General features: G+C 33.7%; 1 protein-coding gene across 1 annotated transcript in view; it reads left to right on the top strand.

Annotated features, from left to right (window-relative positions):
* Nucleotides 1–2,404: 2,404 nt before the first annotated feature.
* Nucleotides 2,405–22,734, top strand: part of ccnf (cyclin F) — a 22,318-nt gene continuing 1,988 nt past the window's right edge. The window contains exons 1-16 of the mRNA XM_016555059.1: nt 2,405–2,477; nt 3,859–4,013; nt 4,105–4,211; nt 5,798–5,865; nt 6,001–6,197; nt 7,335–7,388; nt 7,734–7,838; nt 7,926–8,003; nt 9,069–9,217; nt 12,170–12,334; nt 12,421–12,544; nt 13,839–14,019; nt 15,858–15,945; nt 19,785–19,884; nt 19,971–20,104; nt 21,647–21,819. Of these exons, the coding sequence (XP_016410545.1) occupies nt 2,405–2,477; nt 3,859–4,013; nt 4,105–4,211; nt 5,798–5,865; nt 6,001–6,197; nt 7,335–7,388; nt 7,734–7,838; nt 7,926–8,003; nt 9,069–9,217; nt 12,170–12,334; nt 12,421–12,544; nt 13,839–14,019; nt 15,858–15,945; nt 19,785–19,884; nt 19,971–20,104; nt 21,647–21,819 (1,951 nt within the window). The remainder of the gene's footprint in view (nt 2,478–3,858; nt 4,014–4,104; nt 4,212–5,797; nt 5,866–6,000; nt 6,198–7,334; nt 7,389–7,733; nt 7,839–7,925; nt 8,004–9,068; nt 9,218–12,169; nt 12,335–12,420; nt 12,545–13,838; nt 14,020–15,857; nt 15,946–19,784; nt 19,885–19,970; nt 20,105–21,646; nt 21,820–22,734) is intronic.

The raw sequence follows: 22,734 nt of genomic DNA, 5'->3' as shown, positions 1-22,734 counted from the left end.
TTTTTTTTTGGGGAGCGAAACCCCCAACAGCACAGTAAGTTTTTTTTTTTTTTTTTTATATATATAAATGTGGAGACAATGGATTTTGTGATGTTTAGTTGGTTTGTGTATATCAGTTGCTGTTTGATATAAGTCTTATATCTGATTATCAAAATTAATTTTAAGTTGACGTCCTCGTGTAAGCTATCAGATCCTCACAGATTTATTTCCAGTCTGTTTCCATTTCCTCATCATTGTGTAAATAATCAAAGTTTTATTTATTAAAGTTAAAGTGTCTGATCTTGCCCAGAGCATATTACTGAAAGCCTGTTTAACTACTTAAATTACAACACAAGGTTATTTATTTTTCTAAAGATCACAGAGTTTAATAGTCTTGTGTGAATAACCCGAATGAAGAATTTTAAGTGTGCTGCAGTATTATTTCATGTTTAGTTTACTTTCCCTCCACTGAACGTTGGTTATGTTGACGGAAGTTAGCTTATTTTCAGGCGCTGCGTAATATCATTGCATATATGTCAGTGAATTTTGATGTAAGACGACAACAGGGGATTGACTTTTTCATTGGAGGAAGTGTTATTATGGATTTTGGACTCATATTTTGGCCAGAAGTGACGGTTTAAAACGTCTTAATGATAGATTTGTTTTTTTACAAACATGCAGTTTTTGCTTTCAAAGACATTAACTGATGGACTGGAGTGGTGTGGATTACTTGTGGATTATTGTGATGTTTTTATCAGCTGTTTGGACTCTCATTCTGACGGCACCCATTCACTGCAGAGCATCCATTGGTGAGCAAGTGATGCAATGCTACATTTCTCCAAATCAATCTCAAACTCATACATCTTGGATGGCCTGAGGATGAGAATATTTTCAGGAAATTAAAATTTTTAGGTGAACCATTCTTTTAATATTGGGAAACTCATCATATATAACCAATCAAAATGAATTATGACTCAATTGAATAATCGTTCCATTATATGTGTGGCGTTTTTTCCTCTTCTCTTTGTCTGTGGTGAAAGCCATTAATAATCACTCTGTCAGATGTGACAGGCTTGATGAAAGCGAATCGTCAGCACTTCGTGATGGTTACCATGAATACAAAACCCTCATTTATGACAAAGTCTCATTATGACCTGACATGTGGTTGAGTCCTGTGTTCAAAGAAGATAACAGGCTGAGAAGAAGTCTGACATTTAGGGACACAGTGCCGCCCAAACACTGGACATATGATGAACAGAGAAAGACATTGCCTTTATGAAATGAAAAACGCTGCGCCAATTTTGTTTGTAACATCTTCAACCTTCAAGATATGTAAAAAGACTTAAGAAATGTATTACACTCCTTCCTCACTGCAATACTTGATTCTGATTATTCATTTGCAGCATTTCACTGTCAATATTTGTGTAAAATGATTGTTGAACTGCATCAAACGTTGACCTAAGCAATCGATTTCCCACAGTGTTGGTTTTATGCTTTTGTATTACTCTGCAGTCTTTCTTCTCACATAATAAAATAATTTAAACTAGAATCAATATCTCATCTCCATTTATTCATCTATTTGTTTGTTTGTTTGTTTTTTTATGAAAGGACAGCAACCAAATGAATTAATAGCTATATATTTGACTATTTGTCTTTCGCTGGTGATAAAAGTTTGTCATCAGAAAATATGCAACTGTTCATTACAAATTAATTCTTTTTCATTTAAATTATTTTTAAAATGAAACAAAAAATGAGAAAAGCAAACACTTTTTTAAAAGTAAAAAAAAAAATATATATATATATACACACACACAACACACAGTATTATATATATTTACATTTAGTCATTTAGCAGACGCTTTTATCCAAAGCAACAAATGACAACAATGGAAGCAATCAAAATCAAAAAGAAAGCAATGTAATGCAAGTGCTATAACAAGTCTCAGTTAGCTTAATGCAGTACACGTTTTTAAAAATTATATAAAGAAAACAGATAGAATACAAAAAAAGAATAGAGCAAGCTAGTGTTCGAGGCCTTTTTTGCTTTTGTTAATTGTATAATTAGTTTTTTTTTAAATAAATACATACATTTATATAAATACATATTTAGTATGCTTTCTTAATTTACTGTTTAACAATTTAGCATGTTGCGTTTAGTGTTGCATTACAGGCTTGTTAGGAGGATTGTTGCATTGTGCATAAGTATTAACCAAATTCTTTGATTAACAATTAATTTAATTGAATGTAAAATGACACATTTCTCTGATTTATTTCGCTAATGTATACACTATACTACGTCTCCCAGAATCCACCGAGCGAAACCACTCGACCAGTCCTGTCCCACAGCGCTGTAAGCGCGTAATTCGAAATAGCATCTTTCCAGCCAATACATCGACGCCTTTTATCCGCTCAGAAAAACGGACCAATGGCGCTTCGAGCTTTTCACGACGGCCAGTCAGAACGCAGCAGTGGGCCGTGGTGGGCGTATCCGCTTTCTGGCCAGTGAGCGCTCAGAGTTGATGTTTAAACTGTCCGCGCAGGCGTGGCTACGCGCTCGGGGGAGGGGCTTAGTGGAAGTTGCATGGTTGAGTCAGAGGAGAGTTGTGTTTTAAACTGTACTACACTATTAGTAATTTAGTAGGTTAATCAGTAAAAGTGATTCTATTAATTTAGGGTCTAGTATTCAAGAGTTTAAGTTTTAATTTCAGTTTACTGTGAAGCTTTATTGCTGTAAACTGACTTCTCAGATCCCTCCTTGAAATGAAAGCGGGCGGTAAGTAACTAAATTACTTTAATCTCACTCAATGATGGATTTTCAGTTATTTAACCCTAAAAAGTGTATAATTACATATTTCGTCGACAGTTATAAACCATCCTGTTTCTATTTCATCATAATCAGGGCTGAAGTTTATGAAATAGCTACAAAAATTTAGACTTAATGTTAACTTAGATCTATTACTAACCCGTTAACCAGTAACTGTTATGTAATTGGAATAAACGTTATTTACCGAAATATAAATATTCTATTAATCATAACAATGTGGATGAAGTTGTTTTAGTAAATATTAATATAATATCTCCTAAATTGAGGTCTGTTATCCTCTGTCCCACGACTGGTTTATCAATAAGGAGGGAAAACTGGCTAACGTTGTTACTGGTTGCGAGCATGTCAAAACTAATCGTTATTATATAAAATGTGTTTTCTACTAATATTAATAAACTTTAAAGCATTTTAAACAATTCAGACTCAAAAACGATGTAAATAATCTCTCTTGGTGACCTATAATTCGCAATGCAACGTCCCAGTGTACTACCATCCTAGTACCGTGGTAATACCGTGTTTTATTGGTCTTGTACCATGGTAATACCATGATATTCTTTGACGTACATTGGTACAACATAAATATCATTGCTTATGATTATAGTGATATATTGACACCACAGTGTGTATCTTAAGTACAATGGTATAGTGAAAAATATAGTGATAATATGGTATTGTCATCTTTATACCATAGTACTACTGAAGTACTTTTTGCATTGCTCAACCAATTAACTTTTGCATTTATTAATATGTAATGGCCAATTTCAATATCTAGTGGGCAGAGTGACCAATATATAGAAGATATGCCATATAAAATGCAGTTGAATGCTGATGAATATGAATAATTCTGTTGATGAGACACAGTTATTAACATCGATAATCTCAAAATGGCCAGTTAATCGGCTAGGCCAATAAAACCGTGATGAAAGAAACATTTGCAAAATTGCATTCATGAAGATCTTTGGCCACATGCTGATTTGTAATTGAATTTTCAGTTTCTTTATTGCATTTTGGATGCAATGTGCTTGTGTTAATTGTGAATTCTTCCTCGTCTCCAGTGCTCCACTGTCGATGTGCCAAATGTTTCTCTCTGCCTGTCCGGAAGCGGGTGCGAAAGCGTGCGTCTGCCGTCACGCTGCTGTCTCTTCCTGAAGAGCTGCTCCTGTGTGTCCTCCAATGCCTCTCCGCTGAGGATCTCCTCGCCGTCAGAGCTGTTAGTCCAGCCGGATGCAAGCATCTAACCTTATAAAGCCGCCATTACCAAACAGTGGTTTTCTAATAATGAATGTCATGTGATCCCGCAGGTTCATTCTCATCTTCGAGACATTATTGATAGTAACTCAAGCGTCTGGGCACGTGTGAGTTTCAAAGACCGCTGGCCGGCCCCTGATACCGTTTGGTTGTTTGAGAGGTATGATATATACCAACATTTTCACCAGTTTACACCCTGTTTTCAGTTGTTTGTGACTACAGATGATGACCTTAAAATTCATTTAGATTCAGACTGATTTGCAAATGATTCACACTGATTTGTGGACCAGTTTGTGTAATTTATTCAAAACAAGTGCATCAAAAGGACCTCGTGTCGATCGATTCACTGTAGAAATAGTTTGATTTGAATAATTTTCAGGCATGGAAAACAAATTTTTTTTTCAAAATTAAATGATATTTCCAGGTTTTCCATTACTGTGGAAACTAGGGCTGCATGATTAATCAAAATAAAACCGAAATCACGTTATAGCTTAGAGTGGTTGAATCACAAAGACTGATTTAATTAAATAAATATGTGCTGTGTGTTTATCTATCTTAAAAATAAAGTTTATTTATTAAAATAAAGTTTATCTAGTTTATTTATCTTAAAAATAAAAGTTTGGTGGTTTAACCTATATATATATAGATAGATATAGATTAGTATTGTTATTTTATAGTTGGACTGTAAAGTAAAATTATTAGGCAAGGCAAGTTTATTTATATAGCACATTTTACACATAAAGGTAATCCAAAGTGCTTTACATTAAAAAGGAATTAAAATAATCATAAAATAATCACAATAGATGCACAAGAAATAAAAGTAGAGAATAAAATGATAAAAAAAAATTTTTTAATAAATAAAAAAAATAAAGCCTGTATCCTTTCATATCAAAGCGCGAAATAAACTACGTGCATGCAATGCTGTGGTCAGTTATGTCATGAAGTTACCAAAAATGCGACTAAAGCTGCCTTAAAACTGCATGAATGTAATTTTTGTGTATGTTTTTTTTTACTCTCAAAGCCGTGATTCACATTCACCTCCATTATAAGACTGACAGACTGCAACGAAAATCTTCGTTTGTGTTCTACTGAAGAAACAAAGTCACCTACATCTTGGATGCCCTGGGGGTAAGCAGATAAACATCAAATTTTCATTTTTGGGTGAACTATCCCTTTAAGTTCACTTAAATTAGAAGTAATTTTTTAAAGTCTAATAAATGTTAAAATTGATAGCTCTTAATTATACTGTAATGTTGAATGGCTATAGTCAATGGTTAAATATTAAGGGGGGGGGGCAATTTTATAGAGAAATCAGTATTGGTATAATTTATACTGGTCTTCAGTTATAAAAAAATATTACATTAAACAAATATAAAAAAATATACTGTCTTTATGTTGTTTGTACATTAATTTGAAGATTGAATGTTAGGTGGGATTAATCGCGATTAATTTCAGAAAAATGCGATTAATTAATTTTTTTTAATCAATTGACAGCACTAATATATATATATATATATGTATATAATACGTGATTTGTTTATAATTATAGTATTTCTTATTTTAATATTATTATTTGAAAATAAGGGGGGAAAAAAATTATTTCCTTAGTTTTGCCTAAATTGTGCTTGCATATTTAAAAATGTTTCACTTTCAAGACAGATTAGTACAAGTTTTTTTGTTGTTGTTTTTTATTTTTAATGTAATCTCATTTACTTTCTCTCATTAATTGCCCTCTGCGATATTTAGAGCTGCGGAGAAAGGGAACTTTGAAGCTGCTGTGAAACTAGGAATTGCGTATTTGTACAATGAAGGACGTAAGTTTCTGCTCTCATTCCCAGTGTTCCTTTGTCTTGATTGATTGATTGATTGATTGATTGAAGGTGTGGTTTGATTGATTTAATTGTCTGACCGGCTGATCAAAGCTGTAATGATGTGTGAATGTTCTGCAGCTTCGCTCAGTGAGGAGGGACGTGCCGACCTGTGCGGCTGCATGGCGTCGCGGTTCTTCAGTCTGGCCGAGAGCCTCAGGTCCCCGCTCTCCGACCCATTCATCTGGCTCTTCATCCGGCCGCCGTGGTCCATGTCTGGCGGCTGCTGTAAGGCTGTGGTGTACGACCGACTTGAGGCCGAGTGTGAGACCAACCTGGTGAGCCATTCCTGAACATCCCAGCATTCATAGCCACTACACCTCCTCCAGGACCAACGTTTCTGTTTTCTTTTATTAAGATATTAATGTAAGCATTAAACTTAATTGAATTCAATGTGAAATGGCTATTCATTTTAAAAGGGATATTTAATGAGACAAAATTCCGATTGGGAACTAAAACCAGAATTTTTTAACTTTTATGAGCTGATTCTTTTTTTGTGGAAGGGTGCTTTTTATTTCACGTCTTTTGGACTGATGCATGCAACACCCGCTGAGTACAACGATAGAGCTTGAAAGATCAAAGACAATTTTTAATATAACTCCGACTGGATTCGTCTGAAAGAAGAAAGTCATATACACCTAGGATGCATCGGGGGTGAGTAAAACACAGCCTAATTTTTATTTTTGGGTGAACTAAACCTTTAAACCTTCTGAAAGAATGATTATTTTGCATGTAATTTATTTATGAATTGACTTCCCATTTTAAACGAGAATTGTATTTTATATGCACATTTGTAATGTTACAAAACGTTTCTATTTACAATAAATGCTGTTCTTTTGAACTTTTTTTGTTCATCAAATAATCCTGAAAAAAAACCGCATGGTTTTGAGCAGCAAAAACTGTTTTCAGCATTGATAATAATTAGAATGGTTATTAATAATTGAGCACCAATAATAAAAATGCTAAAAATTAAGCTTTGCATCACAGGAATAAATTACATTTTAAAATATATTCAAATATCAGTTATTTCAAATTGTAATATTTCACAATGTTACTGTTTTTACTCTGTTTTTTGATTAAATAAAATGCATCCTTGGTAAACATTAGAGACTTCTTAAAAAAAAAAAAATGTTACTGACGAACATTTAAATGTTAATGTGTATATCTATATAAATAAAATACACAATAATTGGTAAATATTTTTCTTTCATATATAATGATTTATTCATTTGGTTTACATTTAAATTCATATCTTTTTATTTAAATTTGTAAGTGTATATTAATATATATTTATTAAATATTTTGTCAATGTTGGGTAATTTGTTTTCTACAAAATTAAAATAAAAAATTTATAATTATATTAGTTATATTTGCAAGATTTGTTACCATCTCATTATAAATTCTTGTCTTTCCAGGGCCGGAGAGGGACGTTACTGTACTGTCTGGCTAGAGTCCTTCAGCTGTTTGACGTGAGTGTCGATTTAAAACTTGAATCGTCACAAAATGCAGTTCTAATCTGAGAATGACTGTGTAAAAAGATTCTAATAGACTTCAAAGATGGAATCTCATTTGTAGCATCGCTGAATTGATTGATCTCCAAGTCGAGATCCACGAGATGCTTATAGACACCTGGTCATGTTGGGTTTGGGTTGCTCATTTGATGTTTTCTGTGAAGGGGTTTTATCATTTGTGCTTCTCGTATTCAGAAAGTCCCAAACAGGAAGCACTTCTTCTCTCATCATAACCCCTCAGACTGAATCCATATCAAATGAGCAGCCGGTGTTAAACACGGTTGGTGACTCTGTGTTTATCAGGATGAGGAGAAGCGTGACGAGGCTACAGCGATGCTGAAGGAGTCGGCGAGTTGCGGGAGCGTGCAGAGCTCGTATCTGCTGTGGGAAATGAACCGCGGGACGTTGGTAAGAGTTTCCTCTGGACTCGTTGGCCATTGTTAGTCCTGTTTCTCTGCTATTGCTGCTGATGGCTGGTTTGTGTTCTGTCTGCAGTCGGCCGACCCCGGCAGGTATCTGCAGTGTATGCGCATGCTCAGGGACTACGCTGCCAAAGGATGCTGGGAAGCTCAGGTGACTGCAGAAAATGTCATGTGCATGGAAAATTGCATTCAAAGTTTACGGACCAGATTTAGTTTGCCCCTTTCCTTTCCTTTCCTTTCCTTTCCTTTCCTTTCCTTTCCTTTCCTTTCCTTTCCCTTCCCTTCCCTTCCCTTCCCTTCCCTTCCTTTCCCGTTTCCTTTTCCTTTTCCTTTTCCCCTGCCCTTCTCTTCCCTTCCCTTCCCATGTTCAGCATTTCATTATTATTGAGAATGAAAACAATTACTTTATTTTAAAATGTATACAAATATTTAAATGTAAAATATTTCTTTACATAATTTTATACATTATGTAAATATATTTAGATTGTGAGGCCCAGATTTAGGTTTAGACTTTATGTTCAGCATTTCATTATCATTGAGAATGAAAACAGTTGATTTTATTTTAAATGTATAAAAATATTTTAAGACATTTATTTTAAGTATATAAAAAATATTATATAAATTTTAACCTAAAAATATATTAAAATGTTTCGTCTTTTGAGGACTGGATTTAGTAAAAACAAAAGAAAATCTATTTTTTTTAATCACTTATCAGATTTGTTGTTTATATATAGTTTGCATTTATTAGCATGAATAAAGCCATGGTAGCATGATGCTGAATTATAAACAAACATCTTGTCTTTTGTTTGACGGCTCAGCCTTCAGTTTATTTTCATGTTTTGACCTTTGCTGTCTGAACGTGACGTCTGTGGTGGGAGTGCGTTTGGTGAGGTCATTACCAATCATTATACTTCCATTCTCACGATGTCTGTGCTCTGAAGCGTACTCATAATGGAAGTGCACGGCCTGGGAAAGCTGCGTCATAATTCCTGTCCTTTCATCTGGAGCTTTTCTCTGCCATTGTTGACATTTATTTATAATAATCAGCAGCTGTGCCAGATTGAATGCCACTCTGACGTGTGTAAATAAGCATGTATGGGGGCTTCAAATGAAGAGTGATCTTTTTAATAATATAGTCTGTACATTTGAAACGCCATACTGAACACACACATTCTGGGTTTCGTGTTTGTCTAACTTGTCCGTTCTGGTCTCCCAGCTGGCATTTGCGAAGTCATATGGCACCGCAAACCCTCTGGGTCTGGAGCCGCGGGCCTGCGCTGAACTCATGGCCCAGTTCTTCCACTCCGGACCGTCACCCCTGAGATACCCACACAACCTGCAGGGACAGGACATCACCACTAAGAGGTACAATATCAACGCTTCAGATTATCTCCTGATTCAAAATAATCCTGCCGTTAATAGACAAGGAAAACCTGGAACTATAAGAGCATTTTGTGATTTCTAGGATTGAAAAGTTAGTCACAGATTTTTATAAATTGTTTTGGTTTTTCCCAAATTTAAAATATTTAAAAATGCATATTATTATTATTATTATCAACATGGTTTGCAAACACCCATTTATGTTGATATTGTTTAATTATTTTACTTTTATGTTATGTATTTTAAATGTATTTTTACTTGATATTGTGGTGTTATTATTAGTTGTTATTATTATAGCTAAAACTATTTAGTTAAATTTGGTAGTTAAAATAAAATTTATAAAAATAAAGATTAAATGGAAAGATTAGTAATGTTGCTTTTTGGCAACTAACCAAAATAAGTTGCTAAATTACTAAAACTAAAAAAAAAAACAGCTATATAAAAAAGAAAACTAATAAAAATTTAAATTACCAAACAACAAAATTACTAAAAGCTATATAGAAATATTTTATAAAGCCAATAAAAATGACGAAAGCACATAACAAAATGGTTAAAACTTAAAGCTATAGAAATATTTAAACATAAATGACCAAAACATAACAGAATTAAACTATATATATATATATATAGAAATGTAAAACATAAAATAAAGAAAAGTTCATAACAAAATTACTAAAACTTAGAGCTATAGAAATATTTTAAAAAGTAATACAATAACAAAAGCACTTAATGGTTAATACAACTTAAAGCAATATAGAAATAATACTAAATATATACGTGTATATATAAATTATAAAATAAAAACACAATAAAAATGACAATCGCGGCACAACAAAATGACTAAAACGTAAAGCTATAGAAATGTAATTAAAAAAGACGGGACAAAAGCACATAATTACTATAGAAATGTTGAAATACTATTAAAAATGCTAAAAGCTATATAGAAATATAAAAAAAAAACATAAAAATTGACTACTATTTTAAAACTATTACATTTCTAAAACAAAGCTATATCGAAATGTTTTATGAAGCATTTAACAGTGACTAAAACTTAAAGCTATATAGATATATAAAAAAAGTACTGAATTTCTAAAACTTATAACAAAATTACTAAAAAACACTGAAAAGGTAAAAAGATAATTCAAATTATTAATAAATATTAGAGATGGTGTATATAAAAAATACTGAAATAACATTTGAGTGTTGCAATTTTTTTTTTTTTTATTGCCAGCAAAACCCTTGTAAATATATTGTGAGTATTGAATACATATTTCAGGGATTTTTTTTTTTAAATGGATTTCCGTATTTTCCGACTTCTGAGGGACGACCCATTTGATTTGCGTAGATCTGAGGTTTTTTTTGGGGGGGGGGGCGGGGGTTACTGCATGATTGAAATTGCGCAAATGGACTTAAGCTATTACCAAAATAAACTGCGAAAAGATTGTTTTCTAAAACATCATGGACGGAATGGTCCTGAGAGCGCTGTTCGAGCTGGCGCCGCCATCTGCAGGACAGTTCAAAGCATTCAAATGATTCAAAGCGCCAAACGCGAGCAGAATCAGCGCAGAGACTCGTTACTCACCCGGTAACTTTTATGAATGGCGGTGAGAATTTGAGATTGCTTAGCGCTGTCATAAAATTCGCAACGGTTGTGATGTAATTATATAATAGCCTGTAGTCTGACGTGCTACGTGTCTGCTTACAGTACAGTTTTTAGTTTCAATTCACTGTTAGTGCGTTTGGGAACGCAACATTCGTCTTTAGAAACGTTTATAAATCTGTTGTTTACAAAGAAGTTTCAGTGTCACATGATTCTTCAAATCATGCTAATATGCTGATTTGCTGCTCAAGAAACATTTCTCATAATTATCAATGTTAAAATGCAGTTTTGCTGCTTAATATTTTTGTGGAAACAATGACACCACTCTAACATTTGTATAAGATTTAAAAAGAGAGAGAAATTAATCATTTTATTTGTCATACATGAAAGTGATAAAACGTGAGTGAAGACATTTAAAATGATTTCTATTTAATAAATGCATTAACAAATTTAATTCATATATTTGGTAAATGCAAATAAATGCTGTTCATTAAACTTCCTATTTATCAAAAAATCCTGAAAAATAAAGTGCGTCACCATTTCCACACAAAATATGAAGCAGCAAAATTTTCAACATTGATAATAATCAGAAATGTTTCTTGAGTCAAATAAATTGTAATGATTTCTAAAAGATCATGTGACACTGAAAACTGGAGTAACGATGAAGAAAATTCTGCTTTACATCACAGGAATAACATTACAGTTTATAATATATTTAAAATGATTTTTTTTAAATTTGTAATATTTCACAATATTGCTGTTTTGTTGTTTTTACTTTATTTTGATCAAATAAATTCAGCCTTGATAAGCAGAAGATATTTATTTCAAGATCATTAATAATTGTAATGTTTCCAAACTTTTGGCAGGTACTTTAATAATAACAACAATTCTATATACTTTACTATAATATATTATATTATTATCATGGTTATTAAATGCTGCTTTTTATTTTTTACAGGACAATAGTATATATTATTACAATATAAGATATATCTTTTAATGTTCTAAAATATATATTTTTAATAAGTGCTGGGGGCGTGGCTTGTGGGCGTGACTTGGGGCGTGGTCAGATTTTCCTTTTTTGTCTTTAGCTGATCACGTGCTTGATATTTCTAAGACCTAGTGGTGGCTAAACAAATTCCCAGGCTGGCCCATGAATGTCAGTACTTCATCATTTTATCAACAAAAAGGCTGTAATAGTGCTTGGTCAAATTGGCCATAGTGGATTTAATTCTCTAAATTTGTTCATTAAATCACTGATTTATTAAACAAATCCTTGTATCCTTTGCTTTTTTTTGGATTCATGTTTCTCCCTCATCACCCCTGTATTTTGGCAGGTATATTCTGGTGGACTGGCTGGTAGAGGTGACCACCATGAAGGACTTCTCCAGTCAGGTGCTGCACGTGACCGTCGGCTGTGTGGACCGCTATCTGAGCCTGCGCTCGGTGCCCAAGGCCCAGCTGCAGCTGCTGGGCATCGCCTGCATGGTGATCAGCACACGGTGAGCCGCCGCATGCCACACAGACGCTCTGTTCATGCTGTTTCTGTGCTCGGCTGAACTCTCGCTGACTCGTCTGATCCCCTCAGATACGTCAGCAAAGAGATCCTGACCATCCGCGAGGCCGTGTGGCTCACAGACAACACCTATCAGTACGAGGACCTGGTGCGCATGATGGGGGAGGTCATCTCCGTGCTGGACGGGAAGATACGGGTCAGTTACACACGGACAGAAACGCTTTCACACCAGCACAAAAACCTCATTCTAGGCTGCCGGCTCAGATTAACATAGCCTTGCGTCTGAAGTTCAGAGTTCAATGCCTGTGTACTTACGAGGCATTTTAAGAGCTCATTGGCCAATGCAACGTTTATTCCTAAAGGCATTACAACGCGTTTAAGAAAAAAAAATTGTCAAGAGGGATGTCGAATATATATGCATTTCATTCAATACTGACAAGCAGTCTAATTGAAAATAGCTAGTTTTACCTAGTATTTATGGTAACCAAAAAAAGTAAATAATTGAATAATAATAATAATTAATAATAATAATAGTAATTCTGGCTAAAATATATATTTTTTAATTTAAAATATATTTATTTTCAACTTTCATATATTAAAATATATTTCAAAATGTATTTCAGGGGCAAGAAAATACATTTCCAGCCGTTTATAGGCCTTATTCATTATTTATTTTTATTCAAATGTGTTATGTAGGCTATTCAAGCATGCATATATATATATATATATATATACTCTTATTAATAGTGTTAGTTACAAATGGGTTATTTTACTCTATTTTTTTTAGTATGTTATTCTAAAAATATCTTGTTTTGTATAAATCTTAGATTAAATCTATAGCAAAGTATTTAATACAATATTATATAATTTTTACTTATTTAATTTTTATTAATATACTTCATCTATTATAAAATGATTTTACTCTATTACTCTATTAGAGAGTTATATACTAAAACATTTTATAAATAATAGAAAGAAATGTATAAAACAAATTAAAATATGTATATAATTTTAAATTATTTTATGTAAATGTATATATTCATATTAATATTTTTTCTAATTAAAAATAGATTATTTTACTCTATTTTTCGACTTTTATTTAGAGTGCTAAGTCAATAAAGATGTATTTTTTCTTTACATCTGATACTTATGTTTACGTTTCCAATAACTAATATGCAGAACCAATCTTTTAAGACTAATATTGCATTTAATAATAATAAAAAGTCTAAAAACAATGTGACTTCCTGTTGGAAGCACTGCAGTGCAATGACAAAGACGTACCAAATGGTGCCGTTTTATCTATAAAACTGATATTTAAGAACTAATTGCACGGAAGACAGATTATCAGTCTGTCTCTAATAAAAGATTATCTCACAGATGTTCAAAGCCAGGCTTTCTGAGCCTTAAAAGAGTCCTTTTTCATTTATATGACCCGTTTAATGGTGCTTTTGTATTGACTAACTAATTAACATGTTAATGTTGTGCTTCAGACCCCCACAGTGCTGGATTATGGGGAGGTGCTGCAGTCTCTGCTGCCCGTGGAGCGGCGCAGCTCTCACCTCTTCAGCTACATCTGTGAACTCTCTCTGCTCTGCTCTCCCCTCACCGTCCCGGGACCAGCCCGACTCGCCAGTGCCGTCCTGCTGCTCACCCGAGTGCTTCACAACTACGGTACCACCGCCGCCGTCCCACCGAACACATGAAGCATTAGGGATGTAACGATTCATTCAACTCACGATTCGATTATATGCATTTCATTCAATACTGACAAGCAGTCTAATTGAAAATAGCTAGTTTTACCTAGTATTTATGGTAATTATTTTTGTCTGTTTATATTTATTGTTTTGCCTAGTTCTAAAATATAAGTACATAATATTGTCTAGAAATTTCTATAGTAAATTGTATGTTTATTTCTATAAAATATTTTGTATTTTCAAATAATTTACAGGAATATACAAATATTATAGAAACTTTATTATAGGTATTATATAATATAGGTATTATGTATATTTTTAGATATAACTAAAATATTTAATATATTTTATTTTATATAGGTATATACTTAATTTACTACGGTACCACCGCCGCCGTCCCACCGAACACATGAAGCATTAGGGATGTAACGATTCATTCAACTCACGATTCGATTCACGATTTTAATTTCATGATTCGGCTTTCTCACGATTGTTTTTAACAAAATGAGATTGACGACAAATTATACAGTAAATGAGAAGGTGTCCTTTTATTAGGCTATTGCTGCACGTTTCTTTGTGAAATTGAAATATAACCAAACTAAATTGAAATTTTAAAACAAACCTCAAATCAAATAAGTAAGTTACACAAATAAAAGAAATCTCTTCATATAAACTAAGGGCGTGTTCACACTTGGAGTCTTTTTTGACGAAAAAGTTGACGAGTGCTTTTAAAAAAAATTTTTTTTAAGTAAAATAAAAAGCTGGCAGCGTTTTGGTTACAAATAGCAGCCGAGGGCGTCTTTTGTTGCTATAACAACAGCAGCCTAGCGCTGTGTGCTGCAGCAATGCCGAGAAAGAGTAAAAAGTTGGCTCTTGCGTTGGGGAGGGTAATGTCGGTTCACAACGATGTTTGTGGGTGCGCGATATTTATACGGGGAAGAAACAGTATGGTGCTTACTAGTGCTGTGTTCAAAATATCGATACGACGATGTATCGTCAGAGATTTGACGATACGTCGATACAGCGCAGTGTTTAATAAACAGCTGTTTTTATAAATTCTTCTGAGGTGAAATTCGGTGCAGTCCCGTATCGTGATATGTATCGTATCGGGGCCTCTGTATCGTGATACGTATCGTATCGTATCGTGACTTTGCTGGTGATACACAGCCCTAGTGCTTACAACAATTTAGTCCAGGAGCTCCGGTTGGATGATGCACGGTTTGCGTCATATTTTAGACTATATAGAGTTTTGTGCTCATATCATACAACTCCTTGTGCTCCAAAACTAGTACGATCTATCTACCGGCTATCTTCTCCATTTTTCTTGTTGTTTTTGTTTTTATGGAAACGACTCGCCACTCACTTGTCATTGGTCAGCTGTCAAAAAGGCGCTTGACGTAGGGCGTTTTTATCTTCTTTTTTTTTTCCCCAGAAAAGTTGAACCTTTTTTAACTTGAAAAGGCGCTCTGAGCTGCAGAAAAAGACGCCGGCGGTGGCGTTTTAAAAAGCGCTCAGGATTTTTTTTGAAAACACCGTTTACTCCATAGGATTATAATGTAAAACAGACGCTGGCAGCTTCAGAAAAGACGCCAAGTGTGAACATAGCCTAAGGCTTTGTCTGTGCTCTTTCCATTTAATATTAGAGGCAACCACTGCATTTTAATCATCGTCCAAACAAAGATGCAGCATACATGCAGCCATATATTATGCAAACAAAAACTTTTATTTTACAACAGGCTTGCGGTTCATCGTTACATCCCTATGAAGCATTCCACGAGCCTTATTCGAGGCTTTCTAACGTGTGTTTCTCAACAGTTCCCGTGTGGCCCGTCCAGCTGGAGGAAAACACCGGTTTCTCCAAGCACGACCTGGTCTCCTGCACTTTATTGCTCTACGTCAAGTGGTGAGCGTCTGTCTCAATCGTTATCCGTCTAATTAATTCATACTGAGGACGTTTATGGTTATTCTGAGCCTGAGAGAAGCAGCGTTTTCACAGCTTCGCTCTGTAGTTGTTTTATCGCGTCTGGTCTCAGTCAGGCGGTCGTTATGTTAACGAGGTGTTAACGAGTTATCTGTGCTTGTCACTTCTGCCCTTTGATGCGTATTATCAGTGACTGCTTTAGCGCTCCTCTGGGTTTGAGAAGTCACGCTCTTGTTGCTGTATATTTGCTGTATATATTATACTTCAGTCCCGCAGAGTCTTGAGAAGATGCACACATTGGCCTTTTTCAACCCTAGTAAGCAGCCTTGCTTTCTACATAGGCAGCGTCTTCGCTGAAGAGGAACCTTATATGTGGCTGATTTGAAACACTGTTCTGTAGCATGTGATGGACTGTTATTATTATTATTCATTTTTATATTGTTATGCTTCCTATCGTCATTATTTTTAGTTCTTTATTTTAGATTATTAGTTATAATATTTGCTGTTAAACTAAACCTAAAACCATCAAAAAATTGCTACTTGGGGGGGAAAACATGATAACTGAAATAAAATCTAAAAGTGAACTTATCTAATTTGTTTAGGTTAAGTTGAAATACTAAAGTAGCTAATACTAATAAATACTATATAAACACTTTTTAAAAAGCACAAACGAATGAAAAAGACAAGCACAGACAAAACATTACTAAACATTTAACTAAAATTAAAGTGAAAACAAAAATATTAATATTTGAAATTTCAGACCTAAATTAATAATACAACTGATATAACAACATTAATAAACAACAAGAATATGATGATAAATTATAACTAATAACACATTTAACTAATAATTTGAAAACGACTATTATAATAAACAAATAATCTAATATAAACTAATATTTGTAATCATAATTTGTATATTATGTTTTTGTATCAATTATTATAATATTTATCATTTTTATTTTTAATAAAATTGTTGTTTGCATGTATTAACAATATTAACAGAAAATATCATTCAAAATATTAAAGTAATTTATCAATTATTTTAAAATAACACTGATTCTAATTTCTATATTATTATTTTGTGTTTTATATAAGTTATCAAATTTGTTAGTAAAGTGATTATGAATTATTATATAATTTATTTTTGTATTATAATATTTTATTTTGTAATAACAGTTAGTTTATTAATTATTGCTGTTGTTTACATAATTAGAATATTTGTTAGCATTATTGCTAAGATAAAAATGTTATTCTGTAATCAGCAAAAGAAAAACCCTGGCCTGTACACAAATACTGGGTGAAAGTGCGTTTTAACAAAAAGCTGTTTTCTCTCAGTACTTTTCAGTTCCTAATGAAATATATTTCTTATGACGTTTCCTGTTTCTTCCTGCTGTCTTCAATCAGTGTTTTCATTGAGCTTGCAGGGCATGCTGGGATTGTTTTCTACACTAAGCATACATTCAAGGACATTGGCTTTTGCCAAAACAAGGTGTAATTTTCCTGCCTACAGGTTGGTTTAGACCTTGATGCCTTAAAATGTGGAAAACTGAGGAAAAAATTGGAGCGGTGCTGTTCTTTTCTTGTTGCGTTTTCTCGTACGTTACGTTTCAGACGCTGACTTTTATTTATATATATATATATATAGCTCTGCCAATGTCTTCAGATGTCACAGGCTGACACGAGTTACAGCGGTTTCTCTCTGACTGATCTTTGACTTGAAGAAGCCGGGATAATGAGCCGATCTCACACAGATATTGAGCTCAGTGGGGTCCTGAGGCGAGCGGAGTAGGTTAATGTAGTTTGGTTGAGGATGCGGCTGAGATTGAGCCGTCTGCTCTCTCAGTGGAGATGAATGCTGAGCAGTCGAGCGAGTTTTGATCTGCTCTCTACAGTCTTAATAAAACACTTCTGTTCAGGTTCAGTTGTGACGCACCTCCTTGCCCGAAACTTTTACTTTTCTGTTTTATAAAAAATTAATGCTTCCAAGTTACATGAAATGCATGAAGTCTCCATAATTTGACATTTATGAAACTGTGAATGTGAAAGTCAGTGTTTAAAATAATAATAATAGTAATAATAATATAATCTGATTTGTTTTTATGATTTATATATGACCTTTTAAGATCTAAATTAATTACAAATATAACTAGGGTAATATAACATTAATATTAATAAACATTATATGATTATTATAAATTATAATGGTTATAAACTGTAACTAATAAAAAATATATCCAATAATTAAAAAATTATGATGACAAATATTCTAATATTTACTAATATTGTTTTTGTATTCTAATTTTTGTGATCAGTATAATTCATTTAATGTTTTTGTATAAATTAGTTGTAATATAAGTAAAGTAATATAACTATTACTATAGTTATATTAGTTATTATATTTATTATTACTATTATTAAGTTTATATTGGTTTAAAATGTTATATACTGTACATTGTTTTAATATTGGAATATTCATAATATTTATTGTTAATTATATTTATTATTTGAAAATATACGAGCCAATGGCGATTCAATTGCCAAGGTGTCCGTAGAGGGTGCTGTTTACATTCATTTAAAACATAACCGACTGCGTTTACGAGAATGATCGTCGAGACGGGTACTATTGACATAATTCTGTGTGTATGTGTCTGTTCAAACACGAGGAGATGCGAAAGACGAATCAACTCTGTGTTTGCGCGCCATCTGAAACGCGTCTCTCTGTGTGTGCCGTCTCTGTTTGCACGTGTGCGGCAGAACTGAAGAGACGCTGCGCGAGATGCGGCTTGTGCGCGCGCTTCAGGTGTGAGTCAGACAGCAAGACGAGACGGCAAAGAGTTGTTTTCTGCAACTTATTGCACTTAACTCTTTTTAACGTCAAGCAATTCTCTGCTATATGCGTCGAACTAAAACTTTTCACCTTTTGCAACGTTTTGATTTAAGTAGCCTATTAAAATTATTCGGATATCGCACGCCCTTGCGATATGCATATTGCGATATTTACGTTTGCGATATTTCGATAATTTCGATATATCGTGCAGACCTAATCAGTATGTATCGCGATATTATTTTTTTCAATAACGGTGATATGATTTTTAAACACATTTCCGATTAGGGATGTAACTAATGTTGTTATTATTAGTTTAATATTATAAATTCTTGTTTACATGACTCTTCATCATTAATTTAGTAATGAATTTGTAATTTATTTTATATTCGTTATATTATTATTACAATTTTAGTATAAATATAGTTTGTGGGTTTATATTATTAATGATAATTTGTCGTAATTTTAGTTTTATATAAAATTATTATTATTTACGAAGTAAATGTTTTGGTTTCATGGTGTCTTTAATGAGCGAAGCATTCATTCATTCATTCATTCATTCACGAAGCAAATGGCTGTAGTTATGAATGGGTTATTAATCGCTGACTCTCCGAATCGTTCAAAGCTGCATATTCCTTCACTAACAAAACGCCGCTGTTGCTTGGAGACACACACCAGTTCTGTCACGGATTTTGTTAGAAATATTATTATTTCGTTGTAAAATATACAGCCTCTTGCACACTGTAGAAGTTTTGCTTCGATTTCTAAGAATACTTTGCAAGTCAAAGTATTTGTGTTTTTGCTTTGACAAGCTCACCTGTGGCTGATAATTCCCCATTAGTCGTGACCAAAATCTAGCAAAATGTTTGTTGCATCATTTTCTGTGGGCTGCATCTTTACAACGTCACAGCTGATGCAAAAATCAAAAGCTTTCAATCAAATCTTAAATCTGATCTTTAATCTCACTGACGCGACTCTTTCTCTCCACTCACAGTTTCGGTCAGGATGTGCCCAAAGACTACAGACATGTGTCTCTGACTGGAGTCAAGCAGAGGTTTGAGGACGACGTGTATCATCAGATTAGCAGAGAAGTGGTGAGTGTGCTCGTCTCCTCTCAGAGTCCGCTGTAGTTCATCCAGTGAAGTGTGTGTGTGTGACGTGAAGTGTGTTTCTGTGTCAGGTGATGGGCTTTAAGGAGCTCTGTCAGGTGCTGGAGGTCCCAGAGGTGGAGCCGCAGGTGGAGGCGCCCAGCGCTAGCAGCCAGCTAACAGAGATGCATACCTTCCTGTCCTCTCCCGCCAGCAACAGCAAGAGGTGTGAACTAACGTTACGTGCATGTGCCTAAATCCCGTCTAGAGATGCAGGATAATGTTAACCTTTCAACCCTGACTTTTTACGTTTGATGGGTATGAAACATGTGTAGCCTATAGTAAGTAACGGTCTTCATCTTGTGAGCGCAATCTTGAAGTCACAATATTACTACATGAATGTAACAACGTTCGTAGGTCGCGAAGGAGGCGGCGGGAACCGGCGAACATTTAAGATTTTAATAAAATAAACAAACACAAAATGAAAGTAAAGCGGCAGCCCCTCGCGGACGACTGCCGCACACAAAACACAAAATAAAGTCCAGGCCTGGTCCTCTCTCGTCTTTCACTGTCGTAACTCCTCCTTTTATACTTCCGGAGCTCCTCCGTGGGACTCGAGACCGGTGAGTGGTGCAGGTGTCGCTCATCATCAATTACTCCACCGGCCTCGCTCCGTTCCCACGGCTCTCGGCCCCGCCCCCACTCGTCACAATGAACACCAAGACAGTTTGAGGAAACGCCAAATATCATTCATTTCAGATTGTAAGGGGCGCTGTAATTTAAGAAAATCCTTTAAATTCTGTAACTCTAATGGTTGAAATTTGCCACAATTGTATACACAATTTATTCTTCAATGTTTTGCATATAAGCTTTCTTTCTTTTTTATTATTTTAACAATATTGGGAAAAAATATTGTATCTTTTACAATTAATGCAATTATTATTTAATAATAAAAAAAGTATAAATTACTGATAACAAATAATATAACTAATAATTAATACAAAAACAAATAAATTTAACTAAGAATTCTTAGTTCTAAGAATTCTATTATATATATACCTAATATAAAACAAAAATAATAAAATGTAAAAAAAAATGAAACTAATGACGATAACCAATTAACTAACATTATATTAACAGGATTTGCCTGTTTATACATGTAAATTATCAAGGCTGCTGAATATTTTAACTAGTAATAATATTTTACAATATTACTTTATTAAATAAAGTAAATGCAACCTTGGTGAGCATCATTTTGTTTTTTTTTTTGTTTTTTTAAAACATCTTACTGACCCAAAATTGACTTTTTTTTTTTTTATATATATATTTGTCTGCATTAATGCTTACATATTTTCAAAGTATTGAAAGATTGGGTTAAAGTATCTGATTATTTCTTAAAGTAATAATCTTTTTTTTTTTTTTTTTCTAAAAGTGTTTTCTGTGCCAGGTTTATGAATTGATTAACCTGCATCAATATTTTTGAAGTTAATGTTTAACTTGTTTGTTTTAAAAAATTATGGCTGATGTCATTTGAAGCATTTGAAAATAGTGTGAATGCTGTTAATAAATGAAACAATAAATTTAGAAGATTAGCCATCATACATATTACTATTCATAAAAATTCTTCCAGATTTGTCTGCCAAAATATTTATATCAATGCATCTCTAATACTGATGTTTTTTCTGCATCCTTAAGATGATGTTTTGTAAAATGTGGGTGGAGAAAAGACGTGATGATTTGAATGCATTTTGTTTTTTTTGTTGATCAGGAGGCGTGAGGACAGCATGCAGGAGCACCGGGGCAGCTTCCTGGCCACGCCCACAGCTGAGCTGTCCACTCAGGAGGAGATGCTGCTGGGAGACATCCTGGACTGGAGCCTGGACACTTCCTGCTCCGGCTACGAGGGTGACCGGGAGAGCGAGGGCGAGAAGGACGGAGAAAGTGAGTGGGGGGAAATGGCTCGTATATCATCTACATTATATTCTGAATCATCTTACACAAAAACAGTAAGACAAAACCAATTGTTATTGATGCATGAGTCACATTAGTGTCACGACATCTTGAGTTCATCAACTTGAGATTCATATTGCATGGATTCTGAGCAACCACTTCAGTTTTAGTTCTATTTTTATAGAATATATTTAAAAATATACATATACATTATGTAATTTTTAATGCAAGGCAAGTTTATTTATATAGCACATTTCATACACAATGGTAATTCAAAGTGCTTTACATAAAAAAAAGTTAAAATAATCACAACAATAAAAACAAGGAATTAAAATTGAAATGATTTAAAAATAGAAATAGAAAATGATGACGCATAAAATGCAGTGCAATCAGTTTGGACGTAGCACAGGGCTCATTCAGTAAATAGCACTAGTTCACCCAGAAACTACCCTCATGTCATTCCAATCCTATATTTCCTTTACTCGGTGGAACATGTTTGTTCCCCACTAAAAATAGTGTAACAAACTTTATTAATTAAAAATTATTTATTAAAAAAATATTTTATTCAATTAATTTTAATTCATTAAATTATCTCTTAAAATATTGTCTTTATTAGAAATTAGGGGTGACCCCGAATAGTCGACGATTCAATGCTTCGATAGGAGGAGCCTGATTCGACTACCAATCTCACAGTCGAATATTCGCGGGGTGTTATGATCATGCCATTTTGGCTATATGGGGGTGCTCAAATGTCTGATTTCACATAGAACTACCGGGTTTCTCCCAATAAGTTAATACACAGCCTATGATAATGCTGTAAATAAGAATCTGAAAAGAAAGAAGCTTAAATTAAATATTTTAACGTGCGTGAATAAATCCAACCACCCCTATAGATTTAAGTTTCAC

This window comes from Sinocyclocheilus rhinocerous, unplaced genomic scaffold (assembly GCF_001515625.1).
Source record: "Sinocyclocheilus rhinocerous isolate Xijiao unplaced genomic scaffold, SAMN03320098_v1.1 scaffold342, whole genome shotgun sequence".
Taxonomy (NCBI): domain Eukaryota; kingdom Metazoa; phylum Chordata; class Actinopteri; order Cypriniformes; family Cyprinidae; genus Sinocyclocheilus; species Sinocyclocheilus rhinocerous.
The sequence above is the reverse complement of the archived record's forward strand: the minus strand, read 5'-3'. Positions and strand labels throughout refer to the sequence as shown.